This window comes from Mesocricetus auratus, unplaced genomic scaffold (genome assembly GCF_017639785.1).
Source record: "Mesocricetus auratus isolate SY011 unplaced genomic scaffold, BCM_Maur_2.0 Super-Scaffold_100003, whole genome shotgun sequence".
Classification (NCBI taxonomy): Eukaryota; Metazoa; Chordata; class Mammalia; order Rodentia; family Cricetidae; genus Mesocricetus; species Mesocricetus auratus.
Window position 1 is genome coordinate 103,671,294 of NW_024429188.1, and position 24,905 is coordinate 103,696,198.

At 39.1% G+C, this 24,905-nt stretch overlaps 1 protein-coding gene across 1 annotated transcript in view; it reads right to left on the reverse strand.

Moving 5' to 3' along the window:
• Window positions 1-24,905, reverse strand: part of Arhgef6 (Rac/Cdc42 guanine nucleotide exchange factor 6) — a 115,085-nt gene that overhangs the window by 40,783 nt on the left and 49,397 nt on the right. The window contains 3 exon segments of the mRNA XM_013123987.3: window positions 10,393-10,515; window positions 12,380-12,475; window positions 16,690-16,784. Of these exon segments, the coding sequence (XP_012979441.2) occupies window positions 10,393-10,515; window positions 12,380-12,475; window positions 16,690-16,784 (314 nt within the window).

A 24,905-nucleotide genomic window follows, 5' to 3' on the forward strand; every position in this document is an offset into this window, starting at 1 on the left:
AATAATCCCAACACTTAGTAGATGGAGTCAGAAATATTGTCATGAGTTTGAGGCCAGCCTGAGGTACAGAGTACAATTCTGACTCAAAGATGCTCCATACAAATGGAATCCAAAAGAAAGCAAGAATATTCACACTTACATTATATACAATAGGTTTCAAATCTGAATCAGTAAGAAGACACTAAATAATGATAAAGGGATCAATTCTGTAAGGTGAAACAATTTTATGTACTCAATATATAAAACATATGCAAGTAAATATATCAACCAAATATCAATAAACCTGAAGAGACAAGCTCCAACACAGTAATAGCTGGAGACCTTAACACCCCTTCTTCTGCAGTAGTATACAAATGCAACAAAGGAACATTAGAATTAAATTGCATGCTAGACCAAATGGATCTCTTAGGCATGTACAAAGCATTCTAGGTAACAGTTCTCACCACATGCAGAACATTCTCTGGGATACATCAAACAGTAGACTACAAAACAAACTCAATATGATGCATTAAAACTACAAGTGTATAACAAGGAAAACTTTGGAAACTATACAAATAAGTGTAATTTAGGCAACTTAGTCTTGAATAAACAGTGGATCAAGGAAAGATTACAAAAGATATATTGAAAACTTTTAAAACAAATAAAAATGGAGACACAACATGGAAAAATTTCTGATACTCAGAAAAAACACACTAAAAATGAACTTTCATTTCTTTGTTGCGACAGCTGATATCACAGAAATACACAAAGTTCTTTCAAGATTATTATTATACAATATCAAGCTATATAGAAGAAATGGATGAATCCTCAGGTGTATAACTTACTAAGAAACAGAAAACCTGAACAGACCAATAAAGTAACGACATTGAATCAGGAATAAGTCTTCCATCCAAGAAAATCCAACAAAAAGATGATTTCATTGCTAAATTCTACTTTTTCAAGGAGAACAACAATTAGTTCTTAAATTATCCCCAAACATAAAAGAGGTCGAAGTTATTCAATGTAGAATTTACAAGGCCAGCTCACTGTAGGAACAGACAAGGACTCACTAAAACCAAAGAGCAGAATCCATGAATAACACAGATGGAAAACCCTCAACAAAACCTAGAAACTTTATCCAACAGCACATTCAAAAGATTATTTACTGAGATCAAGTGAAATTCGTCCTAGGGGTATAGGCCTGACTCATTATTCACCAGCTAATAAACATGGAACAAATTAGCTATAGAAGGAAAGAATCCCAATGTAATAAAGGCTATATATCTAACCAAACAGCTAACATTATACTGAATAGGGAAAAGCTGGATTCTTATTTTCTATGATCTGAAACAAAACAAGGATGCTCACTTACACCACTTTTATTCAACTTTAGTACAAGAAGTCCTAGGCAAAACAATCAGGAAGAAGATAGAAGGAAGCTTGCCCAAACTAAAAGAGAGGGAAGCAGATTGTCAGTGTTTGCAAATGGGATGAGAGAGTACGGAAAATCTCACGATTCTAACAAGATATACTAGAACTAACAAACAAATTTAGTGAAGTTGCAAGACAGAAAACCATTGTCATGTACTGATACTGAATTAGAAACGAAGAAAGTAATCTCAATTATAGCAGCTATCAAAAATGAAATATCTAGGAATAAATTCAATCAGAAGTGAAAGAAACACTGAGCAGCACGAAGCACTGTTGAAAGAAAATGAAGACAACACAAGGAACAGGAAGTCATTATTATTTAAATGCATAGGGCTGATGAGATGTCTCAGTGGGTAAAGGCTTTTGCTGTGCAAACCTGACAGCCTGAGTTTGCTTCTAGGATCCCAGGGTAAAATAGAGAATCAACTTCCCAAACTAACACACATGCACCATGATATGGATATACTTTTACTTATATTTATATAACATACCTGTACAATAAAAAATCTCAGTGATAGTCTTCATAGAATTGGAAAAATAATCTAAAATCTGGATAGCACAACAAAAAGGAAAAGCCACAGCAGTCTTGAGAAAAAAGTGTATGTTATTACACTGTTTCATTTCAAAATGCATTACAATGTTGCCACAAGCAGTGTAGATTGGCCATTGATAAAAACTCATACACATAGACCATTGGAAAAGCATAGAGAGCCTAGAGCAAAACTATATATCTACAGCCAACTGACTTCTGACACGAGTATTAAGAACACATCACAGTGAAAAGACAGTCTAAATAAACGATGTTGGCAGAGCTGGGCATTCAGTGTAGTAGAATGAAACTAGACTTTTCATCTTTTACTAGCTACAAAGATCAACTCACGATTGATCCCTGACTTAATGTAAGACCTGAAGCTGGGAATCTACTAGGAAAACACAGAGGGGTTAAAGTACAAAAACAGCAAAAAGAAGTGGGGGACAGATTAATGGCTCAACCAGTAGTGACACTTGTGACCTATCCTAGTAACCTGATTTTGATGGTTCAAGGAGAGTCCTCTGGCCTTCACACCTGGCATGTGCACATGCATGAAATAAATAAATGAAAAAGTTTAAAGAGCAAAAGGAGAAATAGCTTTATGTCAAATGAACACAATAAAAAGATCAACAGCATAAATAGTGAATACTCTATAGAATGGGAGAAAATATTCCTAAAACATCTGACAAAGGGTTAATGGCCAGAATAATAATATAAAAAACTCAAAAAGTCAGTAGCAAAAAAATTAGTTGATTTAAAAATTGAAATATACATTTCTCAAAAGATCACACAAATGACCAACAAACAAGAAAATGTGTTAGACACCAGTCATCAGGCAAGGCAAATCAAAACCACAATGAGGTTCACTCTAGTAAGAATGCCTATTTCCAAAAGGCAAAATAAAGAAATAAATGTGAAGTGATTGTAAGGATATGGAAAAACAGGAGCCCATGCACACTCTTGAGGGAATGTACATTAGTCCAGATATTATGTAAAATGTATAGTATTGTGCAGTATGGAGGTTCCTCAAAAAATTAAAAACAGGAACTGCCATATAATCTAACAAACACATGATTGGGTATCTGTCTAAGAGAAATGAGATCAGTATGTTGTAGAAATATCTGACTCCCATATTTATCACAACACTTTCCACAATAGCCAAGAAATGGAACCAACCTAAGTGTCCATTAATCAATTAATAAAGACAATATGGTACATATGGACAAAGAAACACCATTAGGCTGTCAAAAATACCATCATTTGTGACAGCATAGATGGAACTGGAGATAATTATGCTATGTGAAATAAACCAGGAACAGAAAAAAAAACCAATGTCATGATCTCACTTGTACATGAAATTTGCGAAAGTGGGCCTCGTGGAAGTTGACAGCAGAATAATGATTGCATATGACTGGAGAGAGTCATGGAGTGGGGGAAGGGTGGAATCTTGTCCCATGAGTATTAAGTTACACCCAGAGAGGAGCAAGCTGCTCTAATGTCCATAGAAAGTGACTGGAGTAACAGTAATACAAAGTACATCTAAAAATGATAGAGGAAATCATTCACAAGCTTTCACCATAAAGAAATGCTAAATGTCTGAATACATAGGTGTGTTTAATATTATTTAAATATTAGACAGATTATGCGTGTATCAAAACATCACACAGTACCCTATAAACACATATAACTTTTATGAGTTTATTTATCAGCTAAAATAAAGTTCATATAGAGATGAAATATGTAAAAATATGACGATGAAAAATGAAGATATAGATTGCCAATGAACAAATTAAAGATGGCAGACATGATTACTCATTAAGAAAATGAAGCCAATATGGCAATGAAAAATTATTGTACATCCAATTAATGTGGCTATAATAAAAAGAGACTGGGTTGGGAAGATGACTTAGTAATTAAAGCACTTGCTACATAAACAAGATAACCAGAGTTTGGATACCCTGAAACATGTAAATGCTGGGATGGCATGGTAGCCCACCCACCTGTAATTCCAGCCTCAGAAAGTAGAGGTAAGTGATCTCCAGGCCAAATTGGCTAATGAGACTAGCCAATTTGAGAAATTTTGCCTCTGTGTATAAATCAAAAGAGCAATCAATAAAATTAATCCTGATATTAACCTTGGGCCTCCATACACATGCGCCCCCACATGCAAAAATGCATGCATATATTCATGCAACACAGAGGGGAAAAAGATTGACTGACAATAACAAATATCAGGTTATGGAAAAAAAGGAACTCTCCACCACTGCTGGTAGGAGAATACATTGATGCAGTCACTTTGGAATATAGTCTGAGTTCTTGTAAAGTTAAACAGAGAGAGATGGAGATGTGGTTTGGCTGGTATTACAGTGTCTGTGAGGTCCCGGCACCACAAAGAGAAACAAGACGAAAACCAAGGCAGCAATCCCAGTACTTGGGAGGTAAAGACTGGAGAATCCAGGAGTTCAAGAAATGCAAACATATCTACACAAATTTGATTTTCCAACACAACACTACCCATGATCCATCAGCTGGTGAATGAAGAACAGTTTGTGGAATACAATTCTCAAAACATTTACTTTTTATTTATATGCGTGTTTATGTGTGTATATGAGCCCATGCTAGTGGCTATAGGACCAGAAGAGGGCACTGAATCGCTTGGAGCTGGAGTTACAGGTATTTGTGAGTCTTCTGATGTGGATGTTGGAAACAGAACTCAGGTAAGAGCAGCACACATTCCTCACCACTGAGCCATCTCTCCAGCCCCCGTGTATATATTTTTAAATGCTATGTTGATAATCTTATAGTGCGTGGAAAGCTTTAAAACATGCAAACATCAGGGAAATGAAAATTAAAACTCCATTGAGATTCTATCCAATTCCACTAAGAAAACAACAACAAATGCTAATGTTGTTTGCAGGAAAATGGATGCAACTGCAGATAATCATAGCAAGTAAATCAAGTCATTCTCAGAAAGACAAATACCATTTTTTCCTCTTGATTGTGGTTCTCAGATTTTATAGAGATACTAAAATTGTGTATATGTACATGAAGACATATGTGAAACTGTCTAGGGAAATAAAGGAGGCTAACAGGAAGAGACGGGTGAGAAAAGGAAGGTTAGCAGGCATGAGGGGACATGCCTAACACTCAACATATACTTTATAAAAACTTTAAAAAAAAGAACAAGTGATTTTAATTTGAAAAAATGTTGGCTAGGATGGGGAGAAAGAGGACCGTTTACACACTGCCAGTGGGAATACGAACTAGTCCAACTACTATGGAAATCAGTGTGACTGCTCCTCATAAAACAAACAGTGAAGCTCAGAACTAAAAATAGAATAGGAGTCCGCTATACTACTCTTGGGTAGATGTCCAAAGCAATCTAAATCAATAGACCACAGAGATATTTGCACATCCATGCTTATTCACAACATCCAGGAAACACAGCCAACCTAGAGGTTCATCAACAAATGAATGGATAAAGAAAATACAGTGTACGTAAACAGTGGAATTTTGTCCAGCCATAATAAAAACGGACTGAACTGAAGAAAATTATGTTTAGTGAAATAAGCCAGACTCCGAAATCAAAGTGTCCCTAGTTTCTTTTCTGTTGCTATAACAAAATATCCCAAATAAAAGCAATTTAGAGGAGAAAGAGTTCATTTAGCTTATAAATGAAGCTTATAGTCCATTATTATGGGGAAGTCAAGGCAAGAAATTAAATCAAAACCTCCACAGATAAGAACTGAAACAGTAAGCACACGGATCCTTTCTTGCTCTCAGCTCATTTTTCTTCTCTTACACTATTCAGAAACTCCTGCCTAGGGAGTGGCCTGGGTCTTCCTACATCAATTAACAATCAAAACAGTTACCAAGAATCAATATAAGATAGGAAAATATTCCTAGGTCCTAGGTTGTGACAAGTTAACAGTTGAAATGAACCAATAAATAGAAGTGTTACATTTCATTTCATATGCAGAACACACCACACACACACACACACACAGAGACACACACACAAGTGTACGTGACTCAAAGGTAGATTTGATTGTAGGGAGAGAAGGGAGTCTAAAGGGATAGCAAAGGAGGAAGCAAACAAGATTAATGGAGGAAAATAAATACTGCATGTTTGTGCTTATACACAGAATATATAGGGAAGGAAATGAACAAAGTACAATTGTATATATATTTATAATCAAACTCATTATTGTGTTTCCTACATAAAATATAATTGAAAAGGCAAAAATGCTAAGTGAAAGACGCCACACACAAAAAGCCACATATTGTATGTGCCTACCTATACCAAGTCCAGTATGAACAAATACCTAGTGATTGAAGTAGTTAATTTGGTTAATTGGTTTTAGAATATGTGGGGTGACTGTTAAAGTATACATTTGCTTAGGGGTGCTAAAAATATTCCAAAATTTAGTATGGCAATTGTGCAATTCCGTGAATACAGGAAAGATGCCACCTGAGTTAGATGGTGGGCTCTTGGGTGTAAAGCATATTTTATTATAATTCTTCAAAAATGCATTTATGTTATTCTTTGTGGGTAAAATGTCGATCTTACCAAAAATATTTTTAGAAACCTGGGTGACCCGACTTCTGACTCTACCATTTATCAATTATGAGTTCTTAGGCATATTACTCAACCTAAGCCTGACAGCAACTTATCTGTAAGCAGAGATGGTAATAATAGTAACTTCCTCATAGCGTCTTATAACTGCATGCCCAGAACATATTCAATGCTATTATTAGCTAACATTCCCTTTAAGCAGTTGAATGACTTGCATTAAAGTGTCTATGCTAAAATTCACTCTTTTTTAAAATACATTTTTCTCTTTTCAATTTACTTATGATTATGATGTTTTGTGTGTATGTTGTGTGTGTGTGTGTGTGTGTGAGAGAGAGAGAGAGAGAGAGAGAGAGAGAGAGAAGGAGGGAGAGATGTGTATGCATGAGTGAATGTGGGTATGTGGGTAAGGTAATCAGTTCTCTCCTTCCACTGTGGGATTAGGATTTAGGGACTGAATTCAGGTTGTTAGGTCTGTGTGACAAGCACCATTCACCTCTTAACTATCTCACCAGTCCAACAAAGTATAGTCAATACAATCTTATGTCTACGGTATCCTTGTTTTTTTGTTTGTTTGGTTGGTTGTGTGTTTTGAGGAAGTATTTAAAAAAGAAGTTAGAAACTCTTGATTTTATTCTTCTTTGTGACTGAAAAATATTCCTTTGTGTATAAATGCCACATTGATTGCCCATTCATCCACTGATGGGCACCTGGCTCTTGTGAATATGCCTATGATAAGCATGTGTGTGCAGGTGTTTTTATTGTATACTGGCCTTGATTCCTTTGAATACATAGTCAAGGGAGGGATACTGTTTTTTAGTTTAAAATTATAGTTTTAAAAGGAACTTTCATACTGATTTCCATAGTTAAAATGTCTGCTACTTCTGAGGGTTGATATCAACTAATTTTCTAGCCTGGCTCTGGGATGTCAAATGTAGGACACATCAAAGCCTCTTCTTTCCCATCTTGAGCTGTGTTCAGAACCTATGTCTGTTCTGAATCCAGTCTGGGGGACGGCACAAAACGAGTCAATGTGTTTTGGCAATATTATTGTCCCACCTGGGTTTCTTACATATGATTCCAGTGGTCAAACTTCATCTTCCATCCTTTAATCCATTTCTGATCCTATAAATATTTTTTGTGAATGTGTCAAAGATGAGTATTCAGAATATAAAAAATTGTTGAAGATATCTGTCACTCATCTAGACTGTGAAGACTTATTTTCTCATTTGGGGTGTGTGTGTGTGTGTGTGTGTGTGTGTGTGTGTGTGTGTGTGTGTGCAAGCACACATGTGCTTGAGTATGCATGCTGGTATACATGTGAAAACAAGAGATCAATGCCAGACGCCTTCCAAATTATCATTCAGTCTGAAGCTCAGTGTTCAGCTAGACTAGCTAGCCATGGAGCATCAAGGAGGTGCCTGCCTTTGCTCTCCCAGCTCTGGTCTTACAGACAGGCACTTCCATGCCTGCCCTGGTTTTCCTTACATGGACAGATACTAGAGATCCCAACTCAGGTATATTTATATTTGAGTGGGAAACATTTTTCTCATTAAGTCACCTCCCCAGCCCTGTAAAGATTATTCTGACGGGAGATAGCAATCAATCATTTGTTTTTGAAAACTCAAAACCAATTGTATCCGGGCAAATTATTAAAGGAAGTGGCACACAGCTTCCAGTAAGTGTTAGTTAGCTAAGTTCCTTGCCAGCGCCTACTGCTTAGCCATTTCACTTCTTGAGATTTGTATCGATCAGCACCTCAGAAGTAGCAGAGTTCAGGGAAAACATGAATTAAATAGAGAGGAGAAAAAATATTAAGGATCAGTGGCACACAAAGACTGGGGAAAACTGAGTAATGCCGTGTCAAAGAATGAGACTCCTTTCATATCTCTCATGCGCTGCACAAAAATAAATTCAAAAATTGATCAAAGACCTCAATGTAAGGTGAGAAACTTTGAAACTACTAGGAGGAAACTCTGAAATACAGTATAAGCGAGCACTTTCTGAGAACTCCATATGCTAGAAAATCAAGCAAGAATCGGCATATGCCACTCCAGAGATGCTATTTAAAAAAAAAGCACACTGCAAAAGAAACAACTGAACAAAAGGACGACCCATGAAATGGGAAAGCAATGTTCACCAGAATGTCAAAGAAATGTTTTCTCAAAACTCACAAAGTACAGAGTTACCCTAATGCTCATGCCTTTTCCTTTTTGTCTTTTTCTTTCTGCTACTGGCCAGAGCCTGAGCACACTTTCTCTGGAACTTGAGTTATTTTCACTCTCTCCCTGATGCTTCCCTTCCTGCCTGTCTGCCATCTGGCTGACCTCCATGCTGGCTTGGCTCAAATGGCAATCTCCCTCTCCCCTCTCCAACTCCCTCCTCTCTGCAGCTGGTGGGTTTATAGCCTGCCTGCCCTGGGATTTTTCTTTTTAACGCTATGAAAATTTTCTTTAAAAAATTCATTACATTTAGCCAAAGAAGAAATAATAAAATAAATAAATGATCAAGTCATCTGTGCAAACACTTCCCCAAAGGAGAAGCACAAATGGCAAATTTGTGGGGGGAAAATTCCATATTCAGCCATCAAGAAGATGCAAATCAAAACAGTATTGGGAATCCCATCTCACCCTGAGTCAGATGGTTCACATTCAGAAAACAACAACCAATGCTGGCAGACACATGGAAAAGAAACTGTGTTATTATAGGAATATATCTTATTCTAGCCACTATACAGAGTAGAAATTCCTCAAAACACTAAAAACAAAACTATCAGCTATATAACCCTTTTGTGTATAGCTGAAGAAATGAAGGCAACATTCAACAGAGCTATCTGCACACCCGCGTATACTGAGTCTCTTAATTGTAATAGTTAAGCAATGGAATCAGCCTCTGTGGTGTGTGTGTGTGTGTGTGTGTGTGTGTGTGTGTGTGTGTGTGTGTGCGCGTGCGTGCGTGCGCGTGCGCACGCGCATGCGCACATATGTACCTGGGCCTTTATATCTATATATCTTTCTATCTATACTGGACTATTATTCAGTGATAAAGAAGTGAATGATGTTTACAGAAAGTAGATGGAAATAAAGGTTATCATGCTAAGCAAAATAAATTTAGTACAGAAACACAAAAGCTGCATATTTGTCTCATATTCAGGAACTAGAACTAAAGAAATACCAGGTGGTGTGTATAGTTGAGAGGGTGAGGCAGTAGGACTGCCAAGAATTTGATGGCAGCCTGAACTATGGACTGATCTGATCCTAAATCAAAACAAATCAAATATCAATCTGAATAGAGTAAACTGACAACCTGTGACTCGATGGGGGAAAAAGTAAGAGAAGAGTGGATATATCCTACCAAGACATGCATATGTAGAAATGTCACAGTGAAACTCAATAATGTGTGCAATTAACACATCTTGCAATTACACATATGTTGATCTCAATGTAAACAATAATACTTGGTATATGTAGGGTTAATCCATTAATGTTAAATGGAATTTTACTTAAGCAAAGTCTTCCCTGATTTTTCCTCCACCCTAACCCTAACCCCCCTAACTTATTATATTGCAAAGTTCCCAGAATTCTTCTGACAAGCCTCTTGCAACACTTGTCCACAGTGTTTCACTTGATAACTGCATTTCTCTCCCAAATAGGTGAGACCCTCTCTTCCTGGATCACTACTACTATGCTCATTGGTGTATTTCCAAGCTTGCCTACAGTGGGTACTCAATAAATTATTTGTTGCATTAGTGGAATTCAGTCTTGGCCTGTAGAGCAGAGATAATCAAGGGCTTAACTGGAGACCTTGGATTCCCAGAAGTCCTCCTTAACAAGGCTCTCTGCAGAACAGTTGAGCTGGGGGAAAGCCAGGACATTACCTGTGCTGGGTGAGCACGTTGACAGCTGAAGGATGATTTGCACAGTAAGCCAGGTACATCGATTTAAAATGAGGCATGAGGTTCAGTAGACAGCCTCCTACTTTGTGCTGGTTTTCTGGAAGCCTGTAAGCAAAACATGTGAAGCACAGAATGTAAACTAGGAACCAGAAGACACTTGCAATTGAGCCCAGAAACAGGTAAATCTTTTGATGTACTGCTATGGGGGTTATTTATTTATTTATTTATTTTCAGGTATACTGGAGGCACTTTATCCCTGGAATACACTTTTGATCATTGATTAAAATTCTAGCCACCTGGCTGGAGAGATGCCCCGATGGTTGAGAGCACTGACTGCCCTTCCAGAGGACCCAAGTTCAATTCCCAGCACCCACATGATGGCTTACAAGCGTCTGTAACTCATGCATGTGGTGCACAGACATATGCAGGTAAAACACATTAAATTAATAAAATTTAAAAATAAATTCTAGCTACCAAGAAAATTCTGCTGTAGAGGATAAGATTCTTACTTGGAACTAATAGTAGGGCTGCTTGTTTCTAGGATGGCAATATTCAAATTTCTCTTGATAAACTAAGAATATTCAAATTCACATCATAACCAAGCACAGACAAGACTGACTGAATTAAACAGCATAACACATCTTGGACAAAGTTTCATCCCATGAAGCTCAGAAGGTATCCAGGAAAGTCACCAGTTTTTTCAAGATACACTGGAAAATTCATTTAAACCAGAAGTACCCTGTCAGAAGACCATTTCAGTGAACTCTGTAATATAATGTTTACAATATAATGCAGCAATCAAGTAGCCATCAAAACTATGCTGAGGGGGTTGGAGAGGTTGCTCAGTGGTGAAGATTACTGGCTTCTATTTCAGAGGACCCGGGTTCAGTTCTCAGCATCCTCCCACACTGAGGGCTCACAACTGTCTGTAGTTCCAGTCTCAGGGGATCCAGCTCCCTCTCTGGCCTCTGAGCTCACTGTTCATGCGCATGGTGCACACACATACATATATTGCAGAAAAACACCCTTATACATAAAATATAAATAAATACATCTTTTTAAAAATCATGCTGTGGTTTCACATAGAACATATACTTTTCCTTCTCCAATTCTGTATGTTTGAAGTCAGACTATAACCGACACAATACCAGGAGTACTAGAAAGAAACAAGTCAGACATGGTGGTAACTATTGTAATGCCAGGGGGATAGGTATAACGATCTGAACTTTAGGACTCAACTTGGCTACACAGTGAGCTTGAAGCCTTCTGGAACCGAAGAGATGGGGTTGTGCTTGGGCAAAGTGAGGACCAGGGGTAGAGCGCCTGCCTAGAGTACATAAGGCCTCAATCCAAGGAGTCAGAAACGGGGGTGGGTACTAAATAAATGATTTAAATGACTTTTCCAAGCAACCTTAAGCACATAAAATAAAAAATATCTTATCAACATCAGAGCTATTGTCATTAGCATTGCGGAGATGGCTCAGCTCTTCTAGAGGACCAGAGTTCAGTTGCCAGCACACATGGTGGCTCATAACCACCTACAACTCCAGCTCCAGGGGATCCAACATCATCTTCTGACCTGGTGTACATACATACATGAAGGCAAACGTTCATACAAATCAAATAAATGATGAGATTTCAAATTAAAGCCACAAACAGTTTACTAGGGGGATTAGGGTGGTTTGACACTAAACACCATCACTGTCTGTGTAGGGCTGTTCATCTTTAGATTTTTGCTTTGTTCCGGGACAATGGCTTGAAATTGCAGCAAATACATAAACATAAAGTGTCCTCGTGCCTGACCTAAGCTTATAATCCCAATACTTGGGAGCTGAAGGTGGGAGTATCAGAAGTTTAAGGTCAGTCTCTACTATATAGGGAGTTCAAAGCCACTCTGGTCTATGTGATACACTGTCTCAAATTAATTTTGAAGCATAGAAGGAAAGAGCAAAGTCACTGTCTCACTTACTTTGAACATTCTTCCAGGGCTTGGCAGAGGGTCTGTTGAAATGTGCATACTTCTTCAAAGTTTCCCAATAAACATGTAAACTCCACAGTAGTAAGGCTAATTAAAAAAAATAGAACATGATGTCCCAGTTAATAGAATGGAAAGATGTGTCCAGATATCTAATTGGAGGCCAGTTGGTTAATGGCTTGCTGATAGCTGGCAAGTATGAAAGTCAAAGTGCTTGTGTTCGAACTTCTGCTTTTGTAATTTATGACAACTCTATGACCTCTAGCACCCTCATTTAGCTTCCTTCCTTGGTTTATCTTTCCTAAGGCAAGAATAGTGATCACAAAGAAAGTTGGTGGTCATCAGGGGCATTCAGGTATTGTGTTAAGAAATGAGGAAAACAATATTATTTAATATTAAAGTATAAAAATCGATAAAAGTACAATATGATTAGGACTAAGTTAAAAATCTATGACATATCTCTTCTAGAGAAAATGGGAAAGTGATTAAAATATTCATGTTCAACAAGCACAGAAAGAAAAAGGTAGCAAAATTAGCTTCCTCTAAAATGAAAATATTCAAATAACAACTAAAAACATTCTTCATGAAAGAGAATGAAGTGGAGAAAATAAAGGTGAACTTTGTTAATGTCGTTTGTGGGATGGAATGGAGTCAAATAGAGGCCAACTGAATAGTTTTTTGCAGGGCATCTACATGAGGAACATTCCCGTTCATTTTTCCCTTACCAAACAGTAAGTGATACTAAGAACAGGAGCCAACCCTCACAAGGCATGAACAGCCAAGCAAGCACTTTCCAAACAGGAGCTTCAGCTGCTCTGTGAGCTAAGCACCACGGCCATTTACAGGCTAAGTGCCATTTTACAGACGAAAAGACATGGGCACAGAGAAGGTAGTAAGCAAATCCACCGGACATCAAAGAGCAGTGGATAGCAAAGAGAGGCTTATACTAAGCCTTGTAACCCTAGAGAGCACACTCTGAAGCACTCGTCTGAAGATTCACTTAAGAAAAGGATGCACCACACATTCTCTCTCCTTCAGAATATACACTCCTGGGGCTGCAGAGAGGGCTCAGAGGTTAAGAACATTTGCTGCTCTTAGGGGGACCAAAGTTCAATTCTCAGCACCCACACTGGAGCTGTTCACAACGGCCTATAATTCTAGCTCCAGGGATCTGCTGCCCCCTTATTGCTTCCTATGTATACATGCCATACACTCACACAGACATATACATGATTAAAAACAAAATAATTAATCTTTCAAAGAAACGAATTATCAGCCCTAAACGTGTACATATGAGCAATACTAAATGGGTTCAAAGAGACAGTGAGGCTTTGGAAGGGGTAAATGAAGGAGTGAAAATGGTAAAAATACAGTACTCACAGAAGAAACCCTCACAAATATAAAAAATTAAATTAAAAATATATAATCCTGCTGGGCATTGGTGGCGCATGCCTTTAATCCCAGCACTCGGGAGGCAGACGAAGGCGGATCTCTGTGAGTTCCAGGTCAGCCTGGTCTACAGAGCGAGTTCCAGGACAGCCTCCAAAACAATACAGAGAAACCCTGTCTCTAAAAACCAAAAAAATTATATATATATATATATATGTATGCATATATATATATATATATTCCTAAAACAATGTGGTAAGGCAAACCTGTAATCCCAGCACTTGAGAGGTAGATTTAAGAGGGGCATGTGTTCAAGCCTGAAGCTAGCCCTAAGCTACATGAGAGACACTGTCTCAAAACAAATTTTAAAAGCATATATGTCGTAGCTAATTCCTCGGGGGAATATTTTCAAAGGAGTTTTGCTAACTAATCAAAAAGGGAAGATCCCAGTAAACATTCCCAGTAACCCTCAGAACACGAAAAGCTCCCAGTTCCCCTGCTGTTGTGCCCTCTTGAACTGGAAACTGGAAACTCCCACCTCCTGTTGTCTGAGGAGATTCTGGCAGCCAGCCAGTTTCTCTGGTTGCTTCTCTGTCCCAGCCACAGCAAGCAGGGGCCCTGAACTTTCTGCAACCTGCCCAAGAATGTATCTAGTCTCTTGGTCATCAGACAGTAAACAGTTTGTCATTGTGGGGTGAGAAGACAGTCAGAACTCACTCCAGCATGAGCACCAAACTGAGGGGAAGGGCTGGTCTCACTCCTCTCCCAGTTTGAGGATTGTGAGTTTGTTTCTTCCTCATTTGAAATCTTACCATCCCCCCATTCAGGATGACTACTTCAGTGGCCCCCTCTTCTGCGGGTACCAGCCAGATAGTGTGTGGCATGAGACATGGTCACTTGTTGGCTGTGTGACAATCAAAGCAGTGAGCCTGTCCAGACTTCAGTTTCTTATCTACTCTAATGGAGACGGTCAGTTCTCCCAGGAAACTAGAAAGGATGGTGTGCTGTATTCCTACAACACCCTATAAACTATGATTCACACAACTCTTCACAGTTCGCATAATAAAAACCAAACACGAGAATAGAAAATGCTTCCATATGAAGAATGCTTCCCACGGTACCATGAGAACAGTTAAATTAAAATTCAGCATGATATTTGACTTAAACAGCACAATTTGGGGAGGAAAAAAGGGGGGAAATAGTTAACTATACTAAACTCATTTAAGCCTAGAGTTGGTAGTTTAGACAAACTTCCACACATTCACTTTTTCCTGAGATAAGGGGAGGATTTGTCTTCCACTGTGTGAGCCAAAGTTCCAACTTTACTTACAGATTATGATTGCCAGCAAAATGTAATCAAAGTAACAAATAAGGATGGCCATTATTTGTTAAATATGATAGTCCCACAAACATAAACAATAAATGGTCAGTATTTTTAAATATTTTAACTAAAATGTAATTACATCATTTCTCCCTTCCCTTTCCTGTCTCTAGCTGCTCCCCAACTCCCTCTTAAATTCGTGTTAGCATACATTTTTTCTTTCATGAAAACTTGTCTTTAGAAAATAAGTCTTGTACATTTGCTTTCTGGATGCCTGCTCTTCTAAATCTTTTTTGTTTGTTTGTTTGTTTTGTTTTTCGAGACAGGGTTTCTCTGTGGCTTTGGAGACTGTCCTGGAACTCACTCTGTAGGCCAGGCTGGTCTCGAACTCACAGAGATCCACCTGCCTCTGCCTCCTGAGTGCTGGGATTAAAGGCTTGCACTGCCACCACCCCAGAGTGCTCTTCTAAACCTTTGCAAGATGTCACACCCTTTCCACTAGGGAGCATGGGAAAGAGGTGTGACCTGGCAATCAAAAGTCAGAGTAAGCATGAGAATTTCCAAATATTTGATTTCCTAATAAAAGTACACAGGAGTCCATTTTCTGTATGGTACAACTGGGCCCATTACTTTAAAATGCACAGGAAATATGACAGCTAGAAAGAAGGTCCCACACACCTGCACTTTGTGGTATGGTGCCGCACTAGTGACAGCTAAGCAACCCAGGTGTCCAACACTAGAGGACTGCACAGGGGAAATGTGCTGTCTATATACAAGAAAACTTGTTTAGCTATAAAGAAGAATGACGTTATGTTATTTGCAAGAAATATCAGGTGTTGCTTCTCATTTATTTTATACAGATACATAAAATTGTATGTGTGTGTAATAAAAGTAGAAGAAAACTGCAGGGGAACAAAGAAGAGTAATAAGAAGGAGTAGGACATGAAATAGGAGGCTAAGGGATGGGGAAGATGCTTAATATATATAAAATATATACTTGTATGGAAACTTTCTAAATAAAAATATTTTAAAAGTAAACTTTACAGAAACAGAGAGTAGAAGAGAGCATAAGTAGGATGGTGGGATGGAGAAAGGACAGTTAAGGGGTCCAGGGTACAGCTCGACAGGAGGTATAAGTTCTGAATGTTCTCCAACACAGTAGGGCTTCTAGGGATGCCAAAAGTAATTGTATATTTCAAAATAGTTGCTGGATATGCCAATTACCCTGATCTGATATTACACATTGTAGAGGTGTACTGAAAAATCACACTCCATCCTATAAGCATATATAATTGCTTAGTGCCAAGTGTTGAAGTTTAAAAAATATTAAGGGGAAAAGAGGCAAAAAATATCCAATACAAAAATTGCCATAGGCAGAATCTCAGATCAGCTCACTCCTTCCACAGAAAGCAAGCCAAGCTCTCCGAAAGCAACATCTTGCATAACTGCTATTGCCCTGACCATGTTCTTGGCAACCTGTGATCTGTGGAAATTCTTTTAAAGGGCAAAATCAATTATTCAGTGGCATAGGAGTAATGCCTCCACGTCCTGACATTATCTTGCTGTGTTTTACTAAGGGTTTAGAGAGTCTTACTTGTTATTAGCCTGCAAGGGTCTTAGGTAAGTAACAAGAAGAGACTGAAGTTCTTTGGCATATTCCTTTTCAGTATCCAAGATATTCTGCAACACCTGTAGAGAAACAAGAATAGTCAAGCAAGTCCGAAGTCAGAGCTTTAGATCTTTTAATCAAATTCCTAGAAAAAAAACATCCCAGTCTACTTAGGGTAGTTCTAGATGTCAGAATAAAAAATACAAATGCACTTTAGTTCACACTAGAAAATGTTTTAATAATTCTCTGACAACTAGGTATATGATGTAACTCATAAGACAATTATTATTAATTACCCACAACTGGAAGAGCCTTACACTTACATGGTACTGATCACAATTATTTATGCTTTACATAATTTTATCAAGGAAAGGGCTAGGTTAGCTATTAAAGGCTCACTATTTCCATTTTATGAATAATAAAATTATAAAACATAGAGATTCAAGACTAGGAGAATTCCAAGATAATTATGACACAAAACATCAAGCATTTGGTTTGTACATTGTTTCTAATAAGACATTTAAGGAACAAAATCATAGTGTATAGTACATTCTTAAGCAGGGTTAAAACTGGTCTTTCAGTAAAAACAAAGGATGCTCATATGAACAATTCAAATAGAAAATAGACAGTACTGTGAATAATTTAATGAGGAAAACAATTCAATAATTATCTGTCATTAATAACACAAAATTATTTTTTCTTCTTTGTTTGAGATGAAGTCTCACTCTAGTCCAGAATGGCTTGGAAGTCACACTATAGCCCAAAGTGGCCTCAAACTCACCATAATTCACATGCTTCTGCCTCTGCAGTGCTGACATTACATTAACAGTGTAAGCCACCACACCTAGTAATAAAGTCTACAGGCACAACAAGCAGTTTATGAGTCCACACGATCTCTTTTCCCACAAGTTCCAAGGCCATCCCCCATTTTCCAGCCTACTCTGGAAGCATATAAAACCTTCATTTCAAGCAATTACATATGACCAAGTTAATATTTTGCTATACATTTTTTTCGCATCTTCTAATTCATTGAAAAATGTTTCCTTTATCAATGGCTATGCTGCTTGCAGGTAGAGAGCTTCCACCATATCTGAAGATGGAGGCATTAAATAGGAGCCCACAAGACAGAGAAAAACGTGTGGCTAGGAGAGGCACATTAGTCTACCAAAATGGCAGAAACACACAGCTGACACTGCGTGTCTGTGGCTTTCACATTCGCTGGATTCTAGAAGGTTCCAGCTTCCACAGGATTCAGCCAATTTCAGGCTGAAAACAGTTTTAACATCTCACCTGAACTGAATAATATGGACGTTTCCCTTGTCATTATTTCTTAACTTATAACGCAAGACTCTAATCCTAGCTACCCTTGGGCCTGATGCAAAAGGACCGCAAGTTCAAGGTCAGCTAGAGCAACTTAATCAGATCCAGCCTCAAGACAAAAAAATGGGAAAGCAAAAGCTGAAAGTATAGCCTTGGCACGTGTGGAGCCCGTTTCCAGAATCGCAAGCAATACTAACAATGTAACAATTATTCACATGGCACACATACACAGGCAGGCAGTGTAGAGACTACCTCAAGTGTAGGAGAAAATGCCAAAAGGTCATGTGTAAATGCCAGACCATTCTATATAAAAGGCTTTAATATGTGTATCCGAGGAGGCCCTGGAGCCAATCCTTGCAGATACCTTGCAGATACTCCACACATGTGGAGTGACAGTACTCACAAGACAAAGCATGATGACCAGCTTTTGAAAAGTGGAGTGGCTGAAGTAAGTAGGGGCCCAAGGAACCGTTGGCTTTTTGGTGAACGACTGAACCTGGAGGATGGTAGTCCCAACTGTGCTGTTGACTTACAGGCTGTTTCAGTTTTAAGGCATAGCCTACCTCATCTCATATTGTGACATTTCAGGGACCATTGTGAAGCAGCAGTGAGATGCTGCACAGACAGGTAGGTACTGGGCAAGTGGCAAAGACCTTAACCAATTTAAAGGACTAAATGCATCTCTCCCAATAATAGCACCATTGGCATTTCAGACCAGAAGTCTCTGTTGGGAGAGGAATGCTAAACAGCACCACTGGCCTCTACCCATTAGATGTGAGGTGTGCTCCATCCCACGCTGCATTTATGATTTAAAATCTGCTCAGGTCAATGTCCCCTTAGTTGGGAATCAGTGACTTAGAAGGCCACAAGGTAGTTTCCAGAGCTAAGTGGTAAGCATAAAGGCACATGTCCATTATCTGAACACTCGGGAGCTGAGACAGAAAGAGGGTTTGAGGGCAGCTTGTATACACAGCATGTTTAAGGCAAGCCTGGGCAAGACTCTGTGCCAAAAACAGAGACCAGTGAAGGGTTAAATTATAAGCCCTACTGACAGCCACTTTTGTCTACTTTCAGTTCCCCTATTGCTCAGAAAGTGTTCTTTACAAATGTAAATTCAGAGGTCTGAAAGTACTGGTGCTCTCTGAAATTAGTCCAATGATGGAACATAAATGCTATTGCCTACAAAAAAAAAACCACTTACAATAAAGGCCACTTGGAAACTGCTTTGAGACGAACAAAAAACAATTTCAGTATATAAAAACTGGGTCTGGAGTTTGGTTGGCAGAGTGCTTACTTAACATGCACAAAGTCCTGGGTTCCAACACCAACTCCACACAAGCTGGGTGTGGTGGTCCACACTTATAATCTCAGGATTCTTGGGAAGTGGAAGCAGGAGGACCAGGAGTTTAAGACCATCCTCATCTATACAGGAAGTCCAAGGCCTACCTGGGATACATGAGGCCTTCCCTTAAAAAAGTGACAACTTACTGCTTTCAAATAAAGTGATGCTTCAAGAAACTAATTATAGATGCAAATGCCTAGATGAGACAAAAACAAGGCATTTCAGTTTTAAAACAGATGTACTTACTGGGATAATTGGACTCACTGGGTTAAAAAAAGAGGACATAAAGTTCAGTGGGAGACATGGTAGTGATGAATGTGGTCAAAATTTGTTGTATGCATGAGTGAAATTCTCAAAGAATAAATATATTTTTAGAGGGATGATTTCTAACTTTCCATTTAACATTCAAGGGGCGGAGAGGTCATTACTCCCTTCTAACATAATTCACTGGACAAAATGAGAACTAAACTAAATCTGTGAGGAATGAGATGATAGAAGAGTCAATAGACAAGTAGATACTGAGTATTACAACCTACTAGAGCAGAGATCCACAGGAAGCCTCCACAGGAAGCAAGACCAGGGTAGTAAAGCCATGGCTGAAACTGATGAACTGTTGGATGAATCTGAAAGTTGAGCACTCAAGAGGCTCAGTGTCCTGAAAGCACACTTACACTTTTATGAAATTTATCCCAGTGAAAACAGAGAAAATACCCTCATTTTTCAGGCAAGAGGTGAGGAAAGCACCTGTTGTGACACCAGCATATTCTGGCAGCTAAACAACATGGGGACATTTAGTTCCTAACAGTGTCAGCCCTCAGGAGAATCTCTTTTGCCAGCTCATAATCTAACTGACATGAGAGTCTACCGGACACGGAAAAGAGAACATCTAAACTACAACCAGCTGTAAACACTCATGTAGACGGGAAATGACTAATCCCAGCCCCCTCTAGTCATCTTGTATCTCCTAAGAATGGACACCAAGAAGCATTAGTGAGGGGTACAGTCCAGGGTCTCAGGCTTACCAAAAGATTAAGACATGATCACAGGAAAATAGAATGTGTCCCTGTCTCTACACGTCACCAGCACATCACTGAACACTTGTTCTCCTGTCTCTTTTACCCAGCACATCATGCCAGACTTCCAACAGGAAACGGCAAAGCCATACTGAAAGGCGAAAGCAACTGGAGCTAGGGGTGTAACAGTGGTAGAGTACTTGCCTAGCACGCTCAGAGCCCTGGGTTCCAGACCCAACACCACCCAAAGCACAGACTGACAACAGCAAATGAGTTTGAAGAGACAAAGAGCATCAAAGACAAAGTCAGATATCAGGGATGTTGGAATTCATTGCAAAGAACCTCACCAACACTGAATTCCACAGCCTGCGGAATTGGTATTCAAAAGTAAAGCAGATAGAAAGACTTTCTCAGACTACTGAAACAACTCCCTGAAGGAAGTTATCAACTGCATGGAGGCCTGCTTTTCAAAAGATGTTCTGAGAAATTCTTGAGCTTCTATGTCTTGGTCACCACAAGATGAACTGCCTCCTCTTCCACACATGTCTGCCACCATGATATTTGGCCCGCCACTCTGTACAGGCCCAAAGTCAAGAGACAAGGCCCATGAACTGAATCCTCTGAAACCATGAGCTCAAACAAATGCTTCCTTCCTTATAAATGGGTATCAGGAAGGAAAGTGATATAGGGAAGAAACTTGGATTTGCATAAAGAAGAGAAGAATATTCATGAGGGAATAAGTGATGGTCAAAGAATAAATTTGATTTTCTCTTACTGGTTGACCAACAGCTGATAAATTATTCAAAATTGGGTCCTAGGTTCTATCCTCAGAACCAACGGAAATAATGCATTTGATTAGAAGAGTATTTAGAAATGTTTATATATGAGAGAAATGAGTGGTATTAATAATATAAGGCATGCGCTGCAAGCGGATCTCTGTGAGAACGAGGCCAGCCTGGTCTACAAGAGCTAGTTCCAGAACAGGCTCCAAAGCTACACAGGGAAACCCTGTCTCAAAAATAATAAAAAAATAACAATATAAGGCATGGGGGGGAAGAATCAGGACTACTTTATTAACAGATACTTTTACTAGCTGTGAATATTGAATATATCTTTGTGTAATGTTGTTTGAAAATGAACTTGGAAGCTCAGTGTCATGATACATGTCTCTAATCCTAGCACTTCAGAGATGGCAAGAGGATCAGGAGTTCAAGGGCAGCCTTGACTACATAATGAATCCAAGGCCAGTCTAGGCTTTTTTCTTTACTGTAACCAGATATCTGGCATGAAGCACACTAAGAAAGGACTTATTCTGGGTCACAGTTTGAGGGACTAGAGCTCATCATTGACTGCAGGTAGCTGCTTTGCAGCAGGAACACAGAGCTGAGACTATTCCATTCCTCACATCTCAGTGGAACAAGAAGCAGCGAAAAGGTAATGCTGGCACTCTGCTTGCCTCTCTCCCCCCTTTGTATCCAGTCCAGTACTCCAGTTAATGGCATGACATCTCCAACACTCAAAGTGGGCCTTCTCTCCTTGGTTAATCTTCTTAGAAAACACCCTCCAAGACATACCCAGAGATCGGTCTCCTAGGTGAGTCTAAATCCAATTGTGTTAATGATGAAGACTAACCATCACATTTTGTCGCAAAAGCCAAAACAACCACAAAAAAGCAAAACAAAACAAAAACAACCAAAAAGAAGAGGAAGAAGAGGACAAAAAAGAGAAGACTGAAGGGATGACTCAGTAGGTAGGAGCACTCACTGCACAAACATGAGGACTTGATCAAATGCAGACACCCACATAAAAAGCCAGGCATGGCCATTTGCTAATGCCAACATTGTGTGGGTGTAGAAACAGGAGGATCACTGAGGCTTGTTGGCCACCAGCCTAGCTCCAGGTTCAGTAAGAAACCCTGTCTCAAAGGAATAAGACAGGGATAGAACAGAACACATGCCATCTCTTCTGGTCTCTGTACACACATACACACACACACACACACACACACAAACACACACACGCGCACGCACGCATGCACTCACACAAAGAGTAAATGAAATGTAATAAAAAATCTAATCCACATTTATAACCAATATTGACAAAGTTACCAAGAACACACAATGGGGAAAGGACAATTTCCTCAGTAAATGCTATTAGAAAAACTGGATACACACTTGCAGAAGAATCAAGATGAACTTTATTTCACACCACACACACACACACACAAATCAACTTAAACTAGATTAAACATCTAGAGGCAAAACTCAAAACTATAAACCTCTGTGAAAAAAACAGGAAAATCTGCATTGTCTTGTTCTGGGTGATAACTTTTTTTGGACATGACACTAAAAGCACAAGAAACAGAAGCAAAAATAGACCAATGTGATTATAACAAACTAAAAAGCTTCTATACAGTAAAAGAAGTAAGAGGCGGAGCCACGGTTTTAGTGGGTAAAGCGCTTGCCACGCAAGAATGAGGAAGTGGTGACCCTGAGACTTGCTGGCTAGTCAGGCTAACTGAGTAGGTTGAGCTCCAGGTGCATAGTTGTCTAAAATCTAAGGTGGCAAGGTAGAAAGCCAGGCATGGTAGCAGATGCCTTCCATCCCAGCACTGAGGAGGCAGATCTCTGTGAATTTTGTGTATTGAGTCCCAGGCCAGCTACAGAGTGAAACACTGTCTCAACAAAGAAACAAAGAAAGCCAGAGAGTAAAGCACTCAACACTGACATTTTGTCTCCACATGCACACACATACATGTACACACATGAGCATATGCACGCACATCCAACACACACACAAGAAACAATGAACAGAATGAAGACAAATTACAAAAAAAGGAAAATCTTTTCGAACTATTACCTACTAAGGAGATAATATCCAAAATATATAAGAAATACAAAGAACTTAATAGCAAAAAGTCACCCTACACTTTTCTCAATGTTTTGGTTTTTCAAGATAGGGTTTCTCTGTGTAGTTCTGGGTATCCTGGAACTCACTCTGTAGGTCAGGCTGTCTTCACACTTGGATATCTGACTGCCTCTGCCTCCTGAGTGCTGTAATTAAAGGTATGCAATGCCACCAACACCACTCAGCCTACCCTATGCTTTTAAAATGAACAAAGTAAATCTGAATATAAATTTTCAAAATAAAACACATAAGTTACAAGCAAGTATATAATATTTAATACCACCTATCATGAGGGAAACACAAATCAAAGGGCTTTCGAGCCAGGCGGTGGTGGCGCACGCCTTTAATCCCAGCACTCGGGAGGCAGAGGCAGGCAGATCTCTGTGAGTTCGAGTCCAGGCTGGTCCGACAGCCTCCAAAATACAGAGAAACCCTGTGTGGTAAAACTAGTAAAACCAAAAAAGGGGGGCGGGCTTTCGACTCATACCTGTTAGTTTTGCTATCGCTGAAAAGACAAAAGATTGGTGTGGGAATGTAAGTCGATGGTAGAGCACACTTGCCTGGGATGCTTGAGTGTCTGTGTTTGAGGCCCTGAGCCACAAAATGCTACAGACATTGATGTAGACAAAAAGGGAACCTTTGCACACTACTAAATGAATACAGCCATTTTGTAAACTTACAGGTTCAAGAAAACATTGAAAATAAATTCAGGCATGGTGGTGCACACCTTTACTACCACAAACTGGGGAAGGGGTGTCAGCAGGAAGATCAGGAGTTCTGGACCAGCTTCGGCTATATACCAAATTCATGGGGGATCTTGGGCTACATGAGACATTGTCTCGAAACAAAACAGGAAGCAAAAACAAAGACATTTTTTAAAAAGACTAACAAAAATGGTTCGGCAGGTGAAAGTACTTGCCATGTAACCCTGGAGAGAGAGTTAGAACCCACATGAAGGTGAAAGAGACAACACAGGCTCCATCTTCCACAAGATTGTCCTCTTACCTTCATATGCACACCATGACATATATGCTCCTGTCCACTATTCATCCCAGGTAATCATTTATACTCATGCCTAGCCCGTGTTCTTTCGTATTCACAGAAATGGAGGTGCATGCCCTAGAATTTATGAGTATTATATTTTATTAACTATTGAGGAGGAGGAAAGACTCCTGAATATTGCTTTACTAAAAGGATCTCTTTGGGAGTTGGGAGAGAGGGCTCAGTGACTAAGAGCACTCGCTGCCCTTGCAGAGGACCAGGGTTTGGTTCCAAGCACTCATAAGGCAGCTTAAACTATCTGTAACTCCAATTCTAGAGTATTCAATGTCCTCTTCTAGCCTCTGCAGGTAAGAGGCACACACATGGTTCACATACACGCATACAGGCAAACACTCATACACACGAAATAAAAATAGATAAAACATTATTAAAATAAAAGAGCATCTCTTTTGAAAGGGTTTATTTGGTTGTGTATAGAAGTTGTGTTGGGATTAAATGCCTTCCCTCCCAAATTCAAGAAGGAATGAAACTTCTAATCATCTTTTTGTGCACTTTTTTCTAAAAAGAGCGTGTCTGATAATGAGCCATCTCACGTCCTTATCTCTGCTTCAAGGACT